Raw genomic sequence first — 24536 nt, forward strand, 5'->3', positions numbered from 1 at the left:
AGACAGTGTACACACGTCATTTGAATGGCAATGCCCATGAACTTTGGGGAGGCGGCCCCCTAAAATATTTTATGGGGGCCTTTACCTCTTGAAGTTGGCTCAAATGTACAGTGGCCGTCAACTGAGTTAAGTAACCAATTAGACTCTGCTGTCCTGAATCAGACCTTTAAAAGGTGTGAATAGCTTGGTCTGTGTTGAGGACTAGCACCCCAGGAATCTAGCCGGGGACCTGTCCTGCCACATCTTGCATGATTGAAGGCTGGAAGTGGTTGTGGTTGCTTCAATCTGTCCTGTATACCCAGCCAAGGAGAACTGATGTTTTAATTCTTCATTGTCAGGGAATGAACTGAACAGGAAGACTCGGAAGTGTCCACTCAGTCTGTTTGGCTCCTCTCAGAAGAGGAGGGAGAGTGGGAAGGTTTTCCCCCTTGTCTCCAACAGTTTCAAGAGGAGAAGAAAACAGCTGAATTATAGCTGAAGGAAGAAATGCCTAGTTATGAGATACTGGAGGAGGAGGGGGGAGAGAGAGAGCAGACTGCAGAGACCTCCCTGGAAAGTTTGGGAGATTTTCCTTCTCCAAGGGCTCGTAGGTCCCTACACATTCAAGAACAAAGAATGCGAAGGAGTATGACTCCTGGGACTTCCTGTAAACTTTCAGGATGTTGTTGGGGATGGAAGCCAAAAGAAAGTTAGAAAACCATTAGTCGAGGTTGAAGGCATTCTCAGGCTGTGCTGTGATAGCCAAAGGTTTGTTATGTTGTATAAGATGGGATGTTATGTTTGGAAAATATGTGTAAAAACCAATAAAAAACATATTAAAAAAGAAGAAGAATGAACTGATCCTATAATCTTTTTCCCAAGGTCATAGTGTCTTTTAATAACAGGACAGAAGGAGCCTGGTTTCATTCTCTTTTTCTTTCTTGGCTTTCTCTCTACAGTCATACCTCATGTTACGTTTGCTTCAGGTTGAGCATTTTTAGGTTGCGTCCCGCGGCAACCCGGAAGTACCGGAAAGGGTTATTCCCGGGTTTCACCACTTGCACATGCGCAGACATGCAAAATGACGTCACACGAGTGTGCAGAAGCGGTGAATCACGACCCGCAGAGGCTGGTTGCATTCTTTTCAGGTTGCAAATGGGCCTCCAGAACGGATCCCGTTTGCAACCAGAGGTACCACTGTACTTTGTTTCTGTGTGTTTTTTCTCTCATTTGAGTGATGATTTGTATGTGGAACTGCTGCTTTCCCCCCTGGACATCACTTCCACCATTGACATCCCTGTAATGTCCTGAAAAATCCAGACGTATGGATTTCAAACTAGATGCTTATATTGCCTTCAGTGTTTAAGCATTTTTACTCAGCTATCACTTCACTGAGGCTTCCTCTGGATCATTTGGAGCAAGACCACAACACACAGGGCAGTTGACAATATAGACTCTCAATCTTTTAACTAGAATATGCCCTCCTTCTCTGGATACTCATGGGGGATTACATTATTTCCACAACTTTTTTGCTTCCCTCAACTCCTTTTTGTAGGCTTTCCCTTTTCGTTGCTGCGATTCCTTCTCACTACCACTGTTGTCTGAGACAAAGTGAGAAGCAGGTGAACAAGCATGCAAGTTTCAACAGTGAAGATAAGGAGGCATAGGAGTCCTCTATATGGGGCCATGGGGGCCCAGGCACCCATAAATTTTCAAAGAAGGGGCCACCCCCAAAAAAGTTCTACACCGCCGTGCACCCACGCTGCAGGGAGTCTGCATGACATGTCAGTAAGCCAACATCACATGCAAACGTCACAGTGATGTTGTGCAGCCCCAGGCCCCCTCTGTCACCCGAGCAAGAAGACTTTTGTCAGTGCCCCCCTCCACTGGGTGACGGAGCCCTCAGCAGTTGCCCAGCCATGCTGGTCCTTGATGCTGGTCCAGTGAGTGATCACTTTGGGATCCACTTGCCTGTGGCAGTTCTTGCTCACCACAGTTGGAACTAGAATAAGCCTAGATATAGTCCTTTCCCCGAGGCAGCCTCTCTCCTCTCTGCAACTGTAGATGCCATTGCTTGGCATTTCCCCTCTGCTCTCCCTGGTGCAGCCAGTGAGGAACCTGTGACTGCAACTGCTATTCAGTCCTCCTTGCTGTTGTGTCCGGCTCACACAGCTACTGCTGCCTGAATTCATAAGGAATTTTAATAATAATAATAATAATAATTCCATAAGATAGCTTTCCTAGGTATATGCTCTGTGTGGAATCTTGATTGGCTGTTTGTTGTGCCCAATCAGGAAGAAACAGAACCTGAGCAAGAAGAGTTCTGGAATGTTCTGCATCAAAGGGCTAGGTGGTTGAGCCGCTGAAGGAACGAACAGCTGCGGGAACAAACAGAGAGGCAAAGAGAAGAAGAACTGACTGAGGCACGACAATATCCCAGCGGTATCCCACGGTATCACAGTGAATGTTATAAATGTTATTCATATGAAACTACTTTATGCCCACTGCATCAGTTCGTTGGGTATCTTGGCCAGCTAGTACGATTTCAGCATCTTCCTTAGATCTCAAGCAAGAAGAAGTCCTTTACCAGCTCTACTGGGTCTTATCCTGCAGAGCATCTGGTCTGTCATTTAGGTGTCACTCACAAAGTTCCAGATCTCCTGTTCTGCTGGGAGAGATGTAATCTCATAGAGGTACCCTGGTGGCAGTAAAAATTTTGCTTAAATACTGAGGGTGGGGGGCAGGATGTTGTTGTTGTTTAGCCGTTTAGTCGTGTCCGACTCTTCGTGACCCCATGGACCAGAGCACGCCAGGCACTCCTGTCTTCCACTTCCTCCTGCAGTTTGGTCAAACTCATGCTGGTAGCTTCGAGAACATTGTCCAACCATCTCGTCCTCTGCCGTCCCCTTCTCCTTGTGCCCTCCATCTTTCCCAACACCAGGGTCTTTTCCAGGGAGTCTTCTCTTCTCACGAGGTGGCCAAAGTCTTGGAGTCTCAGCTTTAGGATCTGTCCTTCCAGTGAGCACTCAGGGCTGATTTCCTTCAGAATGGAGAGGTTTGATCTTCTTGCAGTCCACGGGACTCTCAAGAGTCTCCTCCAGCACCATAATTCAAAAGAATCAGTTCTTCAGCAATCAGCCTTCTTGATGGTCCAGCTCTCACTTCCATACATCACTACTGGGAAAACCATAGCTTTAACTATACGGACCTTTGTTGGCAAGGTGATATTATCTTTAAATTCTATTTTTTCCTTACTATTTTAAGAGTTCGCTCCACTACATTGTCACGTGAAGGAACCCAAGATGAAATACCACTTAAAATGAGGAGGTAAAATGGCAGCCAAGGAAAAGTCCCCATCAATGAAGCAATGTAAGCACTTTCCACTTTTATTTATGCTCACTCCTTTTCCAACTGCTCATTAACTACTACATTCTTAATTAAAAGCTGTGTTAACGGTCTACTCCATTATATGGTTCTGAACATAGGATGACGTGAGGAGCCAATCCGAATGAGCAGTTAAAATGGCAGGAGGTCTGACATTCGCAGAAGGCAAGCTGTTTCTGTTTGTATTTTCTCTTCAGAGGAACCCAGGACAACAGGACCCACACTCTCCTCTTAGGAGTGAGGCCCAAATATGTCCCTTCTGCCCCTCTGACTCCTCCTTCCTTCTATCCTCCTTCCTTCCTTTTGTCTTGGGAGTGTGATATCAAGGAGGGGGGCAGAAGGTTATGTCTTGGTTACTGTACGTTTCCGAGCACAATTCAAAGTCTTGGTGCTGATCTTTAAAGCCCCAAATGGCCTCGGTCCAGTATACCTGAAGGAGCATCTCCACCCCCATCATTTTGCCCGGACGCTGAGGTCCAGTGCCGAGGGCCTTCTGGCAGTTCCCTCACTGCGAGAAGCCAAGTTACAGGGATCCAGGCAGAGGGCCTTCTCGATAGTGGCACCCATCCTGTGGAATGCCCTCCCACCAGATGTCAAAGAGAAAAACAACTACCAGACTTTTAGAAGACATCTGAAGGCAGCCCTGTTTAGGGAAGCTTTTAATGTTTAATAGACTATTGTATTTTAGCGTTCTGTTGGAAGCTGCCCAGAGTGGCTGGGGAAACCACTCCTGCCCCACCTTTCTGCTTTCAGGATGCGAACCACCTGGCAGAGTATTTTGAAGGTCATTAGAACCCTGCTGGATCAAACCAAAGGCCTATCAAGTTCAGCATTCTGTTCTCACAGTGCCCAGCCAAGTGCCTAATTTTATGGTCCTTGTGAGGTTATCCCACAGCCATAGGATTTTGTGGACATTCCTTTCCATGAACTCCTTGTTGCATCTGCAGGAACTTTAGCCACTGTCCTTCCTTTGCAGTAAAAGGGATAAAAAGGGTTAGCTCAGGGGATGGTGGAATAGAACAAGTTTTTTTAAAATATATATATATATATATCACTGAGACTTTGGATCTTCTTGATCCAAAAAAATTCCCCTTCTTCCTCTTTCCAACCATATCAATGGGAGGTTTGTTGTTGTTGTTTTAAAAAATGCCTATGGGAGGAGAGGAGGAGAAGAGCAGCCAGGTCCCATTTTCTGCCCTGCCATCATGACCCCAGCAGAAATTTGGATTTGGTTGCTCTTCCACCAAACCAGTAGGATTGAACATTTAAGGGAAAATGCATAAGACTATTATACATATCTAGATCAGAAGCATTGTGAGTTCACAAGTAAGAACCCTCAAGATCTGAACCAAGGAAAGGCTAAGGAACTAGGACCTGGGAGATCAGGGTTCAGATACTCATTTGGCCATTAAACTCATTGGGTGACATGGGGCTAGTCACTGCTTCTCAGCCTAACCTACCTCACAGGGTTGTTTTGGGGATCAAATAAGGAGGGGGGAGAACCATGTATGCCACCTTGAGCTCATTGGAGGAAAAAGTGGGGTTAAAATAAAATAAAATAAAATAAAATAAAATAAAATAAACCACTTTAGGAAACAGGAAATCCATGCAACAAAAAGAGGTCACCATGCAGTCTATACACTTGTATCCAACCCATTGTATTTCTGGTCATATTGATCAGATCACTCACTATCAGAAGTCTCTCCCCGACCCCTTGCAATATTTAGGAAGTAGTCTGTTATGTATGTACATTACTTAGTGTTGTGTAATTGCTTTATATTTATTTTAATGCAGATTTTAAAGAGAAGTTGTTGTTTTACAGTGCCACAGGATGCAGCTAAAGAAAGAGCTTCCAAGTCCCAGTTTAGTTCCAGAACTAATATGGAATCAAAAAGTAACATAGGGTCCCGATCCAACGTGGGGTCTAGATCCAATGTGAGTTCCAGATCAAAAATAGGAATGAGAAAGCGACAGCAATATATGGCAGGTATGTACATTGCACACCTAGCAGTGGTTCATCTCCACCCCCATCGTTCAGCCCGGACACTGAGGTCCAGCGCTGAGGGCCTTCTGGCGGTTCCCTCATTGTAGAAGTGACGTTACAGGGAACCAGACAGAGGGCCTTCTCGGTGGTGGCACCTGCCCTGTGGAAAGCCCACCCACCAGATGTCAAAGAGATAAACAAGTACCTGACATTCAGAAGACATCTGAAGGCAGCCCTGTTTAGGGAAGTTTTTAATATTTAATGCTGTATTGTTTTTAACACTCAATTGGGAGCCACCCAGAGTGGCTGGGGAGACTCAGTCAGATTGGGAGGGGGGGTATAAATAAAAAAAATATTATTATTATTCATCCTGTAATGAGAAGCACAGAAAGGGGAGGTTTTCTGTTCCTGTCTGGGGCCATGATGGCAGCTCTCCCATTCTTGGGAGAGACTCAGACAGAGGAAAGATGGGTTATGTGAGGCTGTAAAACCTCCTGAAAATCCCTGAGGTGATTCCAGGAAACAGGGTACCCGTGGCCATCTGTGTACCCTCTCCTGCCACCAAAGAAGCTGGGTCTTCAACTCCCCGTCACAGAGGCTGCCTCCATAGAACACAATGGCAAGAGGCAGAGCTCCTTCGAAATTTGGAACATTGGACTACAATTAAAGGCACCTCCAGGCCCTGACAGTGTGTGTCATGACATCACAATGTGGGCGGGCCCAGGTCAGCGCCGCTGAAATGTGTTGTGGGAGGTGTGGTTATTGGTTAGGTTCTTGTTTTGATTATGTATTTTGTCTTTTTTATATTACATTTTCTATGTTGTGAACTATCCGGAGATAAAGGACAGTATACAAAAAAAAAATTTTTTTAAGCGTTAGTCCGAAACATATAGAGAACATCAGGTTGGCAAAGGTCGCTGTAGTAGAACGCTTTCCCCAGGGAGTCTCGTCTGGCACCTTCATTATATATATTTAGGAGCCAGGTGAAAATGTTCCTCTTCAACCAGACCTTTGTCTGATTAATTTTCTTTGTACTTTTAAATGTGCTTGGGGGAGGGGGGAGGCTACGGCTTTGATTTGCTCTTGTTCTTGTTTTAATTATGTATTTTGGACTTCTATTTTTATTTTTATGTTATGAACCATCCTGAGATCTACAGATAAAATTAAATAAATAAATAGTAGGGGTGATAAATTTCTTTATAGAAATATACTCTTCTGCTTTGGAACTACTGTCGACCCAAATATTTCTCATTTTAAATTAGTTTTGTTACCTGGCTTCAAGAACTTTAATTAACTTCATCTGTTTATTTGCATTTTCTTGACTCAGTTGATACTACTGCTAATACAAATTAACTGGTTGTTCCCAGACTTCTGCTGCAGGAAAGCAGCCACATATGATGTCAGGTGTGGAAAATGCAGGCATCCTTTGGGGAAAATATAGATTATTTAAGACAGATACATTTTGAAAACGCCCCTGATGATGTATGGATTCATTCAAATGTTTTGTTTCTTAAAGCATTTGTTTTTGTTGTTGTTTAGTTGTTTAGTTGTGTCCGACTCTTCGTGACCCCATGGACCAGAGCACACCAGGCACTCCTGTCTTCCACTGCCTCCCACAGTTTGGTCAGACTCATGCTGGTAGCTTCGAGAACACTGTCCAACCATTATATAGTTATAAGCATTATATAGTTGTATATATGCAAGTGATAGTATATATAAGCAAGTACTGCAACACACACACACACACACACACACACACACACACACACAAAAGGACCAAGCTATATTACTAACTGAAGCGAAAGTCTTACGTTGGCTCACTGTAGTTAAAGCCAAATTTTCTTTCTTTTTTTTTGTCTTTCAAGGGAAGCTAGCTGCTTTTCAATCTCCTGTTGGTACATTTATTACAATAATGATGTGCCTGATCCTTTTTTTCGCCACCATTGGAGCTGTTGCTTTTTGTAAGTTCAATTCCTTTTGCAGAGAAAAGCCTTTAGTATTATCCTGACTTGGTTTATTTCGTTGTGAATATTGATTGATAAGACTATCAATCTAGCCTCTTCTAAGACCTTTTACATCCTCTTAATTTCAAAGAGTGAGCTAAGGGTGTGGTTAAATCTTGCCTGTTGAAATAAACACCGCTGAAATCTTGTCCCTAGACACTTTAGATCAGAGGTTTTCAACCACAGCTCCCTTGACCAACTACACTCTTTCTGCAGCTCCTCTGTAGGGCTCAGGAGCCCAGTTAGGTCACCCCTTGCCTGGACAGCTGGCAGCCCCTCACCCCTTTTCAAACACCCTCCCTTAAGGAGTATTCCCTCCTCCCCTTCGCCCCAGCCAGCATGGTGTAGTGGTTAAGAGCAGTGGACTCGTAATCTGGTGAACCAGGTTCGCTTCCTCACTCCTCCACCTGCAGCTACTGGGCGACCTTGGGCTAGTCACACTTCTCTGAAGTCTCTCAGCCCCACTCAGCTCACAGCATGTTTGTTGTGGGGGTGGAAGGGAAAGGAGATTGTGAGCCACTTTGAGACTCCTTAAGGGGAGTGAAAGGCAAGATATCAAGTGCAAACTCTTCTTCTTCTATATCAAGTCCAAACTCTTCGTCTTCTTTTCTCCTTGGGAGTCCTCTGGGCAGCCGCTGCTGCTGCCCTTGGTCTCTAAGCTGCCCCCCCCTTGCCCCAAAGAGAGGTGCCTCCACGAAATGCCCCACAGGGGCCTGGGAAGCTGCTGCTTCTTCTTCTTTGGCACTCACTCATAGTCGAGTAAGATTGTCTTCCATGAACACAGTCTTAACAGTGAGTCCATAAGTGACTGTGGAGGCTAATTCTGGATCCACACATCCTTCCACAGTGGGGACATAGGTTTCCGGGCAGGAGTTGATCATGGTGAGGGTTTGGCAAATGTGCCTTCCTCTTAGCCCGTTTCTCCCTTTCTTCCTGAGTTCAAGCATCTACCAAGTCCATGACATCTTTGGTAAAGACTGTTCTCCAATTGAAGCTCTCACAGGCCAGTATTGCCCAATTGTCAGTGTTTATATAATCTTTTTTTAGATTTGTCTTTGAGAAAGTCTTTAAACCTCTTTCACTGTCCACCAGCATTATGCTTTCCATTTTTAAGTTTGGAATAGAGTAGTTGCTTTGGAAGACAAAAGATGGCATCAGAGGGGGGAGGGAAGGAAAGAGGGACAGAGGCCAGTGCTGCCCATGGCAGCCCTGACCATCATTCAAGGCACTCCAGAGTGCCACGGCACACTGGTTGAAAACCACTGCTTTAGATACTTCATAAGCCAACCTAGCTTTTGGGCTTCGGAAACTCACCTGTACAGAGTGAAAATGTGGGTCCATTGAGCTCAGCATTGTTGGAACCAGAGAGAGCTCGCCTTGTTTTTTAGGCTCCAAGCAAAAGAGAGGCAGTTTTGATTAATACAAATTGTGTAGTGAAGACCTTTTTACTTGTCCAGACCGTGTAAATTTAATGCAATTTTTGCTGGAATGCTGCCCGGTCTTCTAGTCTGAAGATCTGGTTGTGAAGTGACTGCTTTCTCTGGTGTTGAAAAGAGGCTCAGGGATAAGGCACAGGGAATGTTGATTCAGTATCAGCCCTGGTAATCCCAAGGTAGGAGTGCAGCCATACACGTACTAGTGTGCTGGAACACCATTTCTTTTCCTCTTTTCTAGATCATGAGCGATCAAAAAAGATAGTCTCCCTACGAACAGCAGTTGCGAAGATTAGGGAGTTTATGATCAAAAAGCAACCATCCCTCAAACGCAAGAATGGTAAGCAATGAGTTGTTTGGTGTCCGTCTGTCTTGGGACACAATGGAAGAGTGACGTCAAATTGTTTGAAGGTTACAGCACGTGCTATGGCTGTAGAGACCGATACAGGAGAGACGTGTTTTGCTGTAGCTGGGGCAGATGAAGGTGTCCGGTTGTACTATTGTAGAGGCACCATGGCGCTTGTTCTCTCTGCACTCCTCCCAGCACTCATTCCTCCTCTGGCCATTGCTATGGATGCACAACCCATCCCCAGCCACTGCAGTCGTCTGCAAGGGATTCCCACATGGTGGGGCTTCATGTCACATCTTTGTAGCGCAGATTTGGTATGCCAATAGGCCTGGTGCCTGAAGCCAGCTCCATGTAGAGTACACCTTTGGGTATCCAAGAAGGCAATGGATTAGAGTTAGTAAATTCAGAACCCACCACACCCAGGGTTATTCTTCTGCAACAGAACTTATTTCCAGTCTTGTCTCAGCAAGGAGCATAGTGGATGGGTTGTGGTGGGACTGGGTTAGGCACAGTATCCATGTGCAACATGACGCCCACAATGGCACCCATAACCCCCTTCCCCAGAAAGAGGGGCAGCTGTTCCCCCAGCAGTTGCTCATAGGACTAGAACTTTTGCAGATACCACAACTTTGGTCAGTAGTTTAGATAGCCAAATCTTTCCCACCTTATGACATAAGTATTTTGGCATGGGCTCAGTAAAAAGCAAAAGTATACACTCGGGGATTCCATTTGGGTGGAAGTTTGAGCTGCTTTCTGTCCCTGGTGATGTGAGCCAGGATTGCTCCTATATGGGTACTGTATTAGAATTCTGCTCTTCTTACACCAGGTAGAATATGACAAGCCACCAGAATCTGGGAAATGGCTTTCTAATATATCTGTATAGCTGTTGAGATACAACTGCCTTGAATTGTTTGCATCCTTTAGATTCTGTAATACTTAAAGCAGCTCAGAAGTTGGCAGAAGAATTGCTTGTATGGGATGCCAAAGCACGTGAAGTACAAGCTGGAATTGGTAAGTTATTCTGAAACAGCGATGTTTAAATTTCATAGTATGGAAAGAACCCACCTTGAGACTACACTTACTGAGATTCCCTCATCTGCATATTTCTTGAAGGTACAGTTTCAACTAAACTGTCAATCAGTCTCAAATACCCCCCTCCTAGAAAAGGTGTATGGAGGGGGAGTCCGTTGTGTTGGTTTGCAAGCCCCCTCCACAGAGGCTGGCCCCTCTCACTGTCCTCGGAGTTTGCTTACCGGTAACCTCCTCTGGCTGATATCCAGACAGACCAGGGAGATTTTGATAGGCGACATTTTCCCAAGCATGGGTAAAATGCACAACCCCTCCCTCCTGCTTCCGCAGGGGAAAGAAAATAAGTCAGAAATCTATTTACATGATGTTTATTTCTGACATTCCAGCACTACAGAAAAACACGTCCTTTCAGTTCAGTTCTTCTAGCAAGTCTGACAAACTTCCTGAACATGCGCACACAGAAGGTTTGAAGTTACACTCTTCACAAAGATTTATCCAGCCTGTGAACGTCCTGGGAAACTCTTCTTTCCCACAGATAGGCGCATCATGTGATGTCAACAATCTGGCTGTCTGCAGCGGTGATGTTTCCATATACTGACATCCTCCCCCATATGAATCATCGTTAGCTGTGGACAAAGCTTGATCCAAAGAAGAAAAGAAACAGTTTTTATATATATAACAATCCCCTGTTGTTTCAGTTCCACCCTTGGAACTACCTGCCACTGGTTTCACCAATGTAACTCTCTGGTTGTCTGTTTTCCAAGGAACGAGTGCATCTGCATTACCTTGGTTAGGGAATATAGTGTTACGTTTAGCAACTCCCTGTTGTGTCTTTGTCTCTGACTTAGACATACCCTTAACCTGGCTTGAGTTGTCAATAATAGTAATACATGCAACAGCTGAACTAGCAAACTCTTGAGAATATCTCTTTGGTGGTACGCCCTTTGTGATTCTCTCAGACCTGCGTATGAGGTGCTGATCCTCTTTGCTGACTGGTTCAGTTTCAGGACTTTTTGGAGAACCAGTTCCAATAGTAAACAGTGGTTCATCCTTAACCTGTGAAGATCTAGCCACTGTGTGTGAACCTCTCTCAATAACTGTGTCAACAGAACTCTCTGAGCTTTCTGTGTCACTTTCAGTATCACTATAATCAGAATAATCAAATTCATCATCTGAATCATCAGCAGTGGGAAATGTGTGAAAAATTACTCTCTCCTGTCCAGGAGCACTTTCTAGAAATTTTGTGAGAATCACCAGACCAGATTCAGACAAAATTACTCTGTAGAGACCCTTTTCATAACCCACAAAAATGCCTCTGGCATTCTTCACCCCATCTGGAGTTTCCGTCCTGATTTGAGATCCAAAAACCTTAAAATGTGAGGCAGAAGGTTTCCTGTGGAACAGCTTCTCAAAAGGAGAACTTTCCATACCTTTCGAAACCTTTCTCACCCAAGAGTAACAAAAACATGATAAAGATTCAGCCCAAAACTCATGTGGCAAGTGTGAACTCAGCAATTGTGCCTTCATGCCATTTTGCAACTCCTTGTTCACTTTTACACAGACAGTTTTGTTCCATGCAGCTTCAGAAACAGCAACCTTGTGCTCTATCCCTTGCTTCTCCAGGAAATCCTGAAAATCCTGTGAAAGAAAAGTTGGCTTTTCATCTGTGAAAAGAAAATCAATATTAGCATCATGAATACTCTTAACCTTATCACAAAACTCCTTAAACCTTTCTAAGGTTTCTCTGGGACTCTGTAACATGTAAATCCATACATATTGAGAAAAATGATCAACAAATACAAGATAGTATTTTGCATTGCCTCTAGATGGTGCTAAAGGACCAATTACATCAGCATACACTCGCTGAAAAACACTGTTTATCTTTGTTGCCTTTCCACTCGAGTCTTCTTTCGAGATACCTGCAAGAGAAAGCATTTTAGATTCACATGCTGTGCACATTTTATAATCATTTTCATCAAATGTCAACAGATACAGTCCGTCTTTCTCTCTGGCAGAAAGATACAGCTCTCCATCTTTGTAGATTTTGCAGCTTTCCTCATCATAGGATAACACCAGTTTCTTCTTAGTTATTTGAGAAACACTCAGCAAATTGTACTTTAAATCTGGAACAAAATAAACATTGTTTATGGTCAAGTTCAGGCTTTCTAGATACACAGTTCCGATCCCGGTTGCTTCCATTTCCTGACCATTGGCCAGTTTCACAGTGAAGCGTTGCTTCTTAAACGTAGAAAACAGTTCTCGGCGTGACGTCATGTGTTGCGTCGCTCCTGTGTCTACAATAAATGAGTTCTCCACGGATGATGTGGCTTTTAGGGACATCAAAGCCATATCTGGTTTTGCCTGGGACTGGGTACGACCTTTGTTTGAGGCCTCAGGCTTTACAGAGCTCCCTCTAGCTCCTTTCTCCTGATGTGGTGTCTCCTGACGAACAGCGTTCAGAGCTACAGCTTTCTCCTCTGTAGCAATTGTAGTGGGGATGCTTGATTTCTGAGCTTCACTCCCCCCATCAGCAACAGCCATTGCAGCAAAAACAGGATCATCATCAGCAACAGCATCATCAGCAACAGTCCCTTCACTTCCCTGTTGTGGCTCAAAGCTCCTCCCAGCTTTCGATGAGCTCTCAAGAATTTGGCTAGCTTCATCTTGGCTCTCCCCCTTTGCCGCAACCAATTCTCGGTCCTTGCTTCCCACCCCAGCTTCACAAGCTTTGTGGAGTGACTCCCAAGCGACCCTTGGTTCTTGTGCACCCTTTAGGACTGGCTCAAGATAAGCGTCCACATTTTCCACCAAAATTCTCAGGACACGCTGCTTCAATTTACTTTGAATTGCAGCCTTCTCCCCCTTTGCTTGTACAGCAACAGGCTGTGGGGTCTGGACTAAGTCCCACAATTGCTCTCCCACCAGCAAGAATTCCATTGCAAAAGATCATTCTAGCCAGTTTTGGCTATTCAGTTTCTGAGAGAACAGAGCTATCTTTAATCCCAAGCTGCAGCTGCAGCTACAAACTGGAAAATCCAAAAGTCTATTGGGCTGTTTACAAGCTGCTTGCACTTGGCAGTCAGCCCAGCTGCCTGGAATTTTCCCTTTCCGGGAATCTGTAAACAATAAGCCTTCGCTGCAATCCAACAGCTATCAGCAAGCTGCGCTCTGCTTGGAAAGTCCCCTTTCCAACAGTTTGTTTACAACAAGCGTCACTGGAAAAAAAACTCAGCCTTGCTTTCGCTTTTGAAGCTTCTTTTCTCTCTATGCTCTTTAAGCTAACCAGCCCATAAATTTAGCTCAAAAAGTACTCACGACCTGTCGCTTAGCAACGGAACTTCTTATCAGCTCTGGAATGCGAAGTATTTGGCCTCTCTCCGCTCTGTTTTATCCAAAACAGGAGCTTTTTTCTCAGTGAACCGAAGACTTTTCAATTCGCGTTCACCATCCAGCCATAAGTCAGCATCGCAGAGGTCCATGGATCGCTGCTTATCAGCAAAAAAAGTCTCCCATCTGGTGCTCAGCCGTCTTGTTGCAACCATCGGGCTCTGCTACCACTTGTCGTTTTGCAAGCCCCCTCCACAGAGGCTGGCCCCTCTCACTGTCCTCAGAGCTTGCTTACCGGTAACCTCCTCTGGCTGATATCCAGACAGACCAGGGAGATTTTGATAGGCGACATTTTCCCAAGCGTGGGTAAAATGCACAACCCCTCCCTCCTGCTTCCGCAGGGGAAAGAAAATAAGTCAGAAATCTATTTACATGATGTTTATTTCTGACATTCCAGCACTACAGAAAAACACGTCCTTTCAGTTCAGTTCTTCTAGCAAGTCTGACAAACTTCCTGAACATGCGCACACAGAAGGTTTCAAGTCACACTCTTCACAAAGACTTATCCAGCCTGTGAATGTCCTGGGAAACTCTTCTTTCCCACAGATAGGCGCATCATGTGATGTCAACAATCTGGCTGTCTGCAGCGGTGATGTTTCCATATACTGACATGTTGTACCCCCACTCAGACATCTGAATAGGCCTGCTATTTATAAACTCTGTTTTATGTGCTATTTTAATGAATACCAGGTACTATTTGTATGTAAAACACTTAGAGACATTTTTTGATTGAGCAATATATTAATCTTGTTAAATAAATGAGAAAATGGTTGCAAATCTATTGATGAAGGCAAAGATGGAAATGGAAATAAATAAATGACACTTCATTTAAATAACTGTATTCGTTATCAGAACGAATATTTCAGAAAGTCAGATATCCTGTAATTTCTATAAATTATGCTGGAGTATAATGAAGTATAACCTCCCCCAACCCTATTTTCCTTCCCTATTCCTGCCTTGATTTAAAGATGAGATTCATGCAAAAATGCAGTTAAAGTGGATCCACCATAAAGGGGCCCTCTATTTCCTTGAAAACAATGAAAGGACATGGGAAGGTGCAAGAGACTTTTGTGAAGATGAAAAAGCCATGTTGGTTTGTATTGAAACTCAAGCTGAGGAGGTGAGTAGAACACTGAAATGCATTAAAACCAAGGGCACCATCTTCTGAGATGGTACAGTCTCAAGCCTGGATAAATGTATGTCGATTGGTTGAAGAGTGTGGGAGGAGATTATGAGCTGCTGTTTGAGGTGAGAGCTCACAACAGGGGACATAAGGTCTCCTTGCATAGGAGTCTACACTACCCCAGATAAGAGATGAGGTGAAGCCCATGGGTGTCTGAAGACTGACTCTCTGATCCAAACTACATCATCTGCAGCAAGGTGATGGGCAAAGCCTTGAGGGTGATGGCATTTTCTATTACAGTGGTACCTCGGGTTACATACGCTTCAAGTTACAGACTCCGCTAACCCAGAAATAGTACCTTGGGTTAAGAACTTTGCTTCAGGATGAGAACAGAAATCGTGCTCCGGTGGCACGGCGGCAGTGGGAGGCCCCATTAGCTAAAGTGGTGCTTCAGGTTAAGAACAGTTTCAGGTTAAGAACGGACCTCTGGAATGAATTAAGTACTTAACCTGAGGTACCACTGTATGTTGCTAATGCTAGTGGATTTCATAGTGGATTGGAAATGGTATGAAGTACAGTGGTACAGTGCCATCCGAATCTGTAATCGAATCCTTTCAGATCTAAGAGATCTGTATTCTCTAATAACATCCAATCCCTCAACCAACAAAGGCACGAAGCCTCGTAATACAATTTCAAATCTGACCTTGAATTCATAACACCACCACCAGGCCATTGGGTTGGTTGACTCGCATCTCCAAATTCTGAAATACAGGCAAAGCAGAGGGGTCAAGAACTTAGCATGTATACCTGAGACCTGGCTGGATGAGCTCGGTGGCCCTATGCTGCCCCAGCTGTGTCCATCTGGGTACTTAGTGCAGCGCCATTCTGAGTCAGAGGGTTGTGTTGGCCAAACAGGTTATTGGAGGCAGAAAGAAATGAATGGCAGTGATTGCAGAGATACCTATTCTGAATAAATTTGTTTCTGATGGTTCTGTTAACTAATAAATGAAACAAATTGGCCTTGCGTATTTTTATTTTTTTAGGTCGTTGCACAAGCTGTATGCATAGCCTGTGCAGACATTTACATGAATATACGAAGGGAGAGCCTATCTCTGCAATTTTCACTCCTGCAGAATGTCTGGAAGGTGCTATTGTGTTCCTAGGTAAAATATGCAGTATGAAAGGATTTGCAAAAAGATTCTGACCCCTCATTCCTAGAAATACTTTCTGATCTCTTTGTAGGAATTCATAGAGAAACAAGTCTTTCCTACATACAAAGACCATTGGGTTGGAGTCTATAATACTGGGGGATGGAAATGTATTGATGACCAGGCACCTAAAAGCACGTGAGTCTCTGAACAAAATTATATTGTAGCACCCTTTCCTTCTCTGCACTCACATTCTGCAGTCTTCCAGATGAGCCCAGTGTGGGTGGTGTCGCCTTGATCCCCTTCCTCTCCTGACCTCTGCTTCGCAGGGTTTTTGGGGGGATGCCAAGCAATGTCTTTGGCTTCACTTTATGAAATACATGTGGTTGGCTTTTTACTGTAGTATTATTCAGTGCTTGGACGCAGGTGGCACTGTGGGTTAAACCACTGAGCCTAGGAATTACTGATCAGAAGGTTGGCGGTTCGAATCCCCTCGATGGGGTGAGCTCCCGTTGCTCGGTCCCTGCTCCTGCCCACCTAGCAGTTCCAAAGCACGTCAAAGTTCAAGTAGATAAATAGGTACCACTCCGGCAGGAAGGTAAATGGCATTTCCGTGCGCTGCTCTGGTTCGCGAGAAGCGGCTTAGTCATGCTGGCCACATGACCCAGAAGCTGTATGCTGGCTCCCTCGGCCAATAAAGTGAGATGAGCACTGCATCCCTAGAGTCGTCCACGACTGGACCTAATTTTATTGTATTGCATTATATTGTATTGTAAAAAACAATGATATATATAAAGGTCCTTTTAACCTGTTTAGGTGTTTAGCATATATGAGATCCAGTACACTCTTGGAAGGCACAAGTAGACCTCAGACAACCAACGCTGGATTTTCTCTATAGCATTGCTTTATTGATTAACAAACATGACAAGACAGGGAACATGCACTCAATCACACACACATCCATACATTTCCCATACTCACCACTCTACACTGGATTGATCAGACCCAGTAAGAGTCACGAGTGACTGGACGACAGCTGTCAATGTCTGGCACACAACTGAGGCTGGAGGGCTTTGCAATTTATACACAATGTTGTCTATCTGATGCTTGGCAACTGCTGATGCTTACACAACTCCTTACTCCTTGTTGTTGGCATGTTTTTGGCATCTCACATCCTTGTCCTTGGCATCATTTCACAATTCTTATCTGATCTGAATATTGTGTAAAGTTGTATAGCCCACCTCCAAGCCTCCTTGGGCGTACCGTTCCTGGCACACGCTGTTTTTGCCAAAACATCATGATGTTTTCCACATTCCATGAGCTCTTATACAAAACAGTTCGTGAACAGTTCACTGACAGTTCAAAGACATTGCATCCATTTTGTGGTGTTCTTCAGCGATCTTTTTGGCCCATGCAAACCATACCATTTGCTATATATTAAAAGAAGAAGAAGAAGAAGAAGAAGAAGAAGAAGAAGAAGAAGAAGAGGAGGAGGAGGCCCTATTAGCTAAAGTGGTACCTCAGGTTAAGAACAGTTTCAGGTTAAGAACGGACCTCCAGAACAAATTAAGTTCTTAACCCGAGGTACCACTGTAAAAGCAATGAGTGTCACTCAAAACTCATGTCACTCATGATTTCATGGTCTTCTAGTGTCCATTTATGACTTTTTCAACTGATAAGACAATTAGGTCCCTACCACATTCACACAAACAACTATAGTGCAATGCATTTTGCTGATGGGACTGTTTTCATCTCACTTGAGGAGGAGGGAATAGGGGGGAGATTCTACTGATCCTTTTTCCTCAGTTGTAACTGCAATGTACAGTATAGACATGTTAAGAAGCCTTTATCATCTATCTATCTATCTATCTATCTATCTATCATCTATCTATCTATCTATCATCTATCTATTTATCATTTATCATCTAACTATCTATCTGTCTGTCTATCTATATCTATCCTGCTCCCCCCATTTTCCTAGAATAGGTGTTAAACTAACTCACCTGCAATTTGCTTGATAGGGATGGAGAACAGTAGGAATGATTTCCCCCTGCTGGCCATGACAGACTGTGTCTTGAACTCTTCAGCTGCTCTACTGGAGGAAGAGTCATCCATTCTCCAGAACACCCCTGCCTGTGGTCTACAACAGTTAGGGCCTTTTTTGAAAAATTCATCTTCCTTGAATTTGTGAAGTTTTTTCACCTTCCTTCTTCTGAATTTTGCTTTGTTCACTGTCTATTTCTGTTCTATTACTGTTATCTTTCATGGCGCAGGTTTTCTTCCCCTGCCTTAATTTCAGCGCTGTCTCCCACTTTGATTTCCCTTTACTGTTCTCTCTGCTCCCTGGGGTCTTCATCTTCTCCCTCCTCCATCCCATCTCCACCACAGAGACAGGAATGTTTTGGCTTTGCTTTCACCTGGCTGGGCATGGGAGGTTTGTTAGTGGCTTTTTCTGAAATTGGACTTTGGTATACCTCATGTCTCTTAGCATGCAGCTGCTAGTTTGAGCGTTTTTATGACTGGTCTCCCCTTTGACATGTCTCCGCTTTGAGCCCTAGTTTACCTGCCCTTTGAACATTTTGATGTTTAGGGCTGTGTTGCTGGTGGCAATCACTTTAGCACAAAGAGTTTCAGAGTAGGAGGCCTAGTCTTCAGACCTCCAAGTCTGCATTTTTCATCAAGGTAGCCACCTCAGCTACCTGTAATGGTAATTTTCCCATTGTGGATCTTTGTGGGGTGACAACATGGGCTTCTCTGTGAAGCTTTGTAAAGCACTTTAAATTGGCTCAGGGACGCAGGTGGCGCTGTGGTCTAAACTGCTGAGCCTCTTAGGCTTGCTGATCAGAAGGTCAGTTGTTCGAATCCCCGCGACAGGTTGAGCTCCCGTTGCTTGGTCCCAGCTCCTGCCAACCTAGTAGTTCGAAAGACACCAGTGCAAGCAGATAAATAGGTACCGCTCTGGCGGGAAGGTAAATGGCATTTCTGTGCACTGCTCTGGTTTCGCCAGAAGTGGCTTAGTCATGCTGGCCACATGACCCAGAAAAACTGTCTGCGGACAAGCACCAGCTCCCTCAGTCTGTAAAGTGAGATGAGCGCCACAATGCCAGAGTCGTCTGCGACTGGACTTAACTGTCAGGGGTCCTTTATCATTACCTTTTATAAAATAGGCTCACTTTCATCTGCTGATGCAGTATTTGAGGATAAGGCCCTCCAGAGAGCCTTGCCACAATAGGTGGATGCCAAGGAAGGCCTCCTTGGACTGAGGAACACTACCCTGGTGTTTGCCTACCAGGAGTGTCTTCCATCCTTAAGAGGCAAAAATGGAAATTTTACTTATCATTAATTTCTATTTGATCATAAGGATGAGGACATTCTGCCTACCTCTCCTTTCTCTGTGCCCCCCCCCAGCAGGTTTTCATGGCTTAGGGCTTCTGTCAGTGCCTTATAGCTTTCAAACGTTGTTTAGAATATTAGTATCTTGTCTTGCCTTGTTTGCCTTTCCTCCTCAAATGTTTTCAGGGCTGTTTCCTCTTTCATCTGTGTCTCTCAACGCTCTTTCTTTGAAGTTACACCTCTGAATGGACAGATTCCATTTTTCAAGTTGTGATTTTTTGGGGTCGAGGCCTTTGCTTTGCCAGTTGAGAGGGATGGCAGCATGATTCTCCTTGCCTACCAGAGAGGAGCTGAAGAACTCAAGACCCTGTCTGTCACGGCCAGGAGGAATTGTCATCGGCACCAGGAAAGTCCTCTGTTCGTTTCATCAGATAGGGATTTGCAGTATGTAAAAATTCCATTTTTCAAAGTTCCCCTGTTGATCCCATTTAAGAAATTGTTGCTGCGTTGGCTCCTTTCCAGTCTGCAGGTACGGAAGGTGATTTTAGGCTAGGAGAGAGCAGACATCCAGTCTGAATTGACTACTGATTAGTGCTGCCATTTGTTTTTAGATTCTGGAGGACTGGTATGCCAAGCCTGACCGTGCCAAATCCCTGTGTCTATATAATAGGTTTCTGCCGGGATTCAAGAGGCTGTTGGGAAGACACCAACTGCAGGGTCCGAAAACGGAGCATATGTAAGAAGAAGCCTGATAAAAGATGGTACACATGAAGCCCTTGAAACTGGACTCCACAATCTCTCCACTAAAACAAAGACAATGCATCGATCCCTCCTTTAAAGAGTCAACTATCCAGGTTGTGGAATTAGGACATTTATGAGCTCAAGTCTTTGACATCAACAGTCAAAAGCACTTTATCAAACCTGGTTCCTCCATGCTGGAAAAAAGACACTTTATTTTGCAACTACAAAAACTTGGACCTCCAATAAAATAAAGTGTGGAAGAGTTCAGTCATAGCCTGCTTCAAGTTGCAATAAACTAATTTGGTAAATCTACCATGGCTTTGCATCATCCTTAGACAAGGCATGGGTCAAAGATCCCTATCTTGGAGGTACTCAAACTACTTTGGTATCTGAGGTGAAGTTGACTGGCTCTATGGCTCCAGAGCCTTGGGAAGGATTCTAAGGTCATTTATAAATCAAAACAAAACAAGGTAGTGAATACTGGTTGTCCCACGCCCTTTAAAAATAAGATATTATTGTGTTCTAATTGAATGTTACACATATAAACATTGCTTATGAGATTCTTTGGAGAAGGTGAAGGGATTAATCATTCCGATTGAGACGTTTTGCAGAGATGCACATTATATATACATAGATATAGATATAGATATAGATATAGATATAGATATAGATATAGATATAGATATAGATATAGATATATGATTTATAATGTGCCTTAACTGAAAGTATTTAAATTATGGAGCTCTGTATCCATTTACCACATACTGATATGAAATATCCTGGTAGTTTATGATGAAAGCCAGTAATAAAATTATGCCCTTTTGTTTTCAGTACAGACTTCAGCACTGGAAAATTGAAATTTGATAACCCTGGACCAAGATATGGTCCAAATTTATACTAGAGTTTCCAGATCAGATGGTCTAAACCGAGGAATATTTAGCATCAGCACCCCAAGACATCTTGCTTCCCCATTAGGTTTCCAAGGGGATCTCCAAAGCCATAGCTTTAGTCTCAGCATAGACCAAAGTAAAGCTTCTCTGTCTCTTTTTCCAGCTTTCTCCCTGACTAAACAAAAGCTAATTTTTCTCCCGTTCTCCTCCCTACAAGAGGATGTGGTCTCCAGACAAGTAATGAGATGGGGAAACTACCACCTCCTTTGAGGAGCACCATTAGCTAGTTGTTCCCATGACAACATGGCCAACCCATTAACATGGCCAGTGCCATTGTCTTAGCAAAGAGAATGGTTGTCTCATAATGGCATGTGATTGACAGGTGGGTGGTCCTGCCCACAAATTTGGCCCACAAGGCTGAGCCTGATAAGGATCTGTTCTTTGGGGCCAAAAGGTTTTCCCACCTCTGACATAAGACAATTGGCTGTTTACATTGGTCGTTTTCTGGGTTGGGTGATCATTACAGGCATTTTTTGCCTCCCTTCCACACTGCCAGGAAGAGTTCAGAAAATGTCTTGCATTTGATTTCTATTTTCCCTTATGACAGAGCAGCCAGGCAGAATAGTAACCATGTCTTTGGTATTCTGAAGGCAGTATACCTCTGAACAGTCATTGCTGGGAATCACAAGTGGAGAGAGCGGTGTCACATTCCGAGTCTGCTTCTGGGCTGTACTAAGCATCTGGTTAGCCATTTTGGGCACAGGATGCTGGACCAGATGGGCCTTTGGTCTCATCCAGCAGGGCTCTTCCTATGCTTTTAAGCCCCAAAGGGGTAACCGCTATCAGTGCCATGTTTTGGAGGAGTCCTGAGCCAGGCACTTTCCATGGACTCTCTGCCCCCCTCTCACATTGAGTCTACCTCCCGACTCCCATTAGCACCAACCACTGCTCTTATTCTTCCTCATTGCTACCACCTGCTTGCTTGCCATGCAGAGATCCAAAGGGCGAGCTTGCAGTGCAAATATTGCTCTTCCTTCTCAAGAGCTCTGTTGTCTGAGCCAGAGTGAGATGCAGGTGAACAAGCATGCAGGTTTCAACAGTGAAGATAAGGAGCATCCAGTGCTTGCCTCTCAACAGTTGCTTGACCCTTGATGCTGGGGACCACTTTGGGGTCCACTTGCCTGTTGACATTTCTTTCTTTTTTTTAATAATATTTATTCATTTTCCAACAATTTAAACACTACAAAAAATAAACAATACAATACAATACAAAAACAATACATAACACTAACACATTAAACTAACAAAACAAAACAAAAACAGTTTAAAACACATCAAACAGTTTCAATATCTTATCTTTCTTTCACATATTTCCACGACCTCCTCACACCTCCCTTTTTGTATTCCACTTCTGTTAATTGTTTCAGCAATTCCTTTCCATCTTCCTCTGCTTTCTATCCTTTAATTATCTTAACACATTCTAACCTTATTTTTCCCTTTAATACTCTATTAATCTATTTATACTTAATTCCTTATAACATTTCTATTAAAGCCATATAACTTCATTCCAACATTTTCCTAACATTCATTGATTTTACAGTATTTCTGTAAATAGTCTTTAAACTTTTTCCAGTCTTCTTCCACCGACTCTTCTCCCTGGTCTGCCAGTCTGCCAGTCATTTCCGCCAATTCCATATAGTCCATCAACTTCATCTGCCATTCTTCCCGGGTGGGTAAATCTTGTGTCTTCCAATACTTCACGATGAGTATTCTTGCTGCTGTTGTTGCATACATAAAGAAAATTCTATCCTTCTTTGACACCAATTGGCCAACCATGCCCAGGAGAAAGGCCTCTGGTTTCTTCAGAAAGGTACCGTATTTTTCGCTCTATAACACGCACCCGACCATAACACGCACGTAGTTTTTAGAGGAGGAAAATCCGTAGGCATGCCACCCATAGGCATTCCCTCCATAACACGCACAGACATTTCCCCTTACTTTCTAGGAGGAAAAAAGTGAGTGTTATGGTGCAAAAAATACGGTATATTTAAATACCTTTTTCATTTCGTTATAGATCATCTCCCAGAATGTCTTAATCTTTGGGCATGTCCACCAAAGGTGAAAGAATGTACCTTCAGTCTCATTACATTTCCAACATTTATTGTCGGGCAAATGATAACATTTCTTACCCACCACTGCTGGAAGTAGAATAATGCTGGAGATTATCCTTTCCTCAAGGCAGCCTCTCAGGGACTGGCTGAATGAAGAAGACTGGTGGGCAGTGAGTGCCCAAGGAAGAAGAAGACTTTGACCCCAGATCATGGTGGTGGAACACTGAGGAGCAGTCTGGGGAAGGAAGGAGCTGGGAGGTGCTAGAAGCAGGGGGGTTGAGTGATTTTTGGGGGGTACAGGGGTGTCAGGAAAAGGAGGCCTTTCTAGGACAGGGCTAGAGGCTGAGAGTCGCAGTGTGAGCACTGATTCAGATAGAAAGGAATCAAAGGTTGCCTTTGCTACCCAACAGCAGGATAGTCCCAGTCCTACTGGTTCTCCTCCCTTTCAGACACCCCACTCAAGGAGAGTCTGCACACTGCTGAGCAATGGGCCAGATAGGCCCAGAGGAGGAGCCCACCCCCTCGACACAGCCTTTGTCTGCTTGGGGGGGATCCAGAGTGAGAGGCTAGAGTGAAAAGGCGGGTGTGCTGTGCCTCGGGGTAACTCGTGAAATGCGATCCAGGACCGGTCCAGAATCCAAAGTTTCTGCTGGGAGTCAGTCCGACAGGGCCAAGGCAGGACACAAGGCAGGAAACCAGGCAAGGACAGGTACAGGATCTCAGGCAGGATCTAGCATACAGTAATGTTGCTCCCGCAATCTGGGGCAGGGTCCGACAGCTTTTTATCTTTGTCGGGGTAGAGGCCGGTCTTGATCCCCCAAGGACTCGCCTCCCTGTTTCGCCCGAAGGCGAGCACTCCTCCTGCGAGAACTCAGGTCTCTCCTTCCCTCAGACCTTAGTCTCTGCAGCTCGGGAGACGTCGGTGGGTTTCTAGACCCAGGGGCCGCCTCAGCCTCCCCTGACCCAACCAGTAGTGGAGCAGCTGTAAGTGATGGCCCAGCTGAAGGCAACAAGGTCATCCCCGCATCTGGAGCCAGGGCAGGCTCAGGCCCCTGACTCGGGCCAGCTGGTGCTTGTTGCAGGGGAACCTGTGCAGACTGGGACTCTTCAGAATCAGGCCCTAGACTTGGTTCAGACGATGCCTGAGGCAAAGGATCCGGTGCAGGCTGGGTCTCCTCTGGTTCCAAGTCTGAGTCCGAGTCCCAAGCCATCACAGCAGGGTCAGTGGTCAGTTTCAGCAACATCTCCAGCTGAATTAAGTCGAGCCAGAAGAACTCTGCTATGATGTTATTTTCTGTGAATAAAAGCTGATTGCATTTCTTGCCTCGTGTTCTTTCCTGCCCTGTGGATGACCTGTGCTCACCTGACAGTTCCTTGACAGTCTCCTCTCACTAACTGTAAATGCCATTGCTTGGCAATTGCCCCTACTCTGCCTGGTGCAGGAAGCGAGATATCTGGGACTGCAGGTGCTATTCAGTCCTCCTTACTGTTGTGTCTGCCTCACACAGCTACTGCTCTCTAAATCCGATATATCTATATCTACATAATGAATGAATCCATTAAAAAATTCTGTGAAATGTTTTCCTGGGCTTATGCACTATGTTGAATGCTGATTTGGCATGGCAGTCAGCCAATCAGGCAA

General features: G+C 44.5%; 1 protein-coding gene across 3 annotated transcripts; it reads left to right on the forward strand.

Moving 5' to 3' along the window:
• Nucleotides 1–2299: 2299 nt before the first annotated feature.
• On the forward strand, nucleotides 2300–20205 carry LOC308485616 (C-type lectin domain family 10 member A-like). Of its 3 annotated transcripts, none has more exons than XM_081021460.1 (10): nucleotides 2300–2431; nucleotides 3244–3348; nucleotides 3465–3528; nucleotides 5186–5350; nucleotides 7213–7308; nucleotides 9025–9123; nucleotides 10057–10143; nucleotides 14517–14668; nucleotides 15914–16017; nucleotides 19764–20205. In XM_081021460.1, the coding sequence occupies exons 3-10, from the start codon at nucleotides 3501–3503 to the stop codon at nucleotides 19921–19923; spliced, it is 891 nt and encodes a 296-aa protein (XP_080877586.1). In that variant the 5' UTR covers nucleotides 2300–2431; nucleotides 3244–3348; nucleotides 3465–3500; the 3' UTR covers nucleotides 19924–20205. The 3 variants fall into 3 exon arrangements, with proteins under 3 accessions (XP_080877586.1, XP_080877588.1, XP_080877587.1); XM_081021462.1 differs by having other exon boundaries at nucleotides 19823–20205; XM_081021461.1 differs by having other exon boundaries at nucleotides 2323–2421.
• Nucleotides 20206–24536: the final 4331 nt, after the last annotated feature.

The sequence above is a fragment of the Podarcis pityusensis genome, assembly GCF_964106645.2.
Source record: "Podarcis pityusensis genome assembly, chromosome: 9".
NCBI classification, from domain to species: Eukaryota; Metazoa; Chordata; class Lepidosauria; order Squamata; family Lacertidae; genus Podarcis; species Podarcis pityusensis.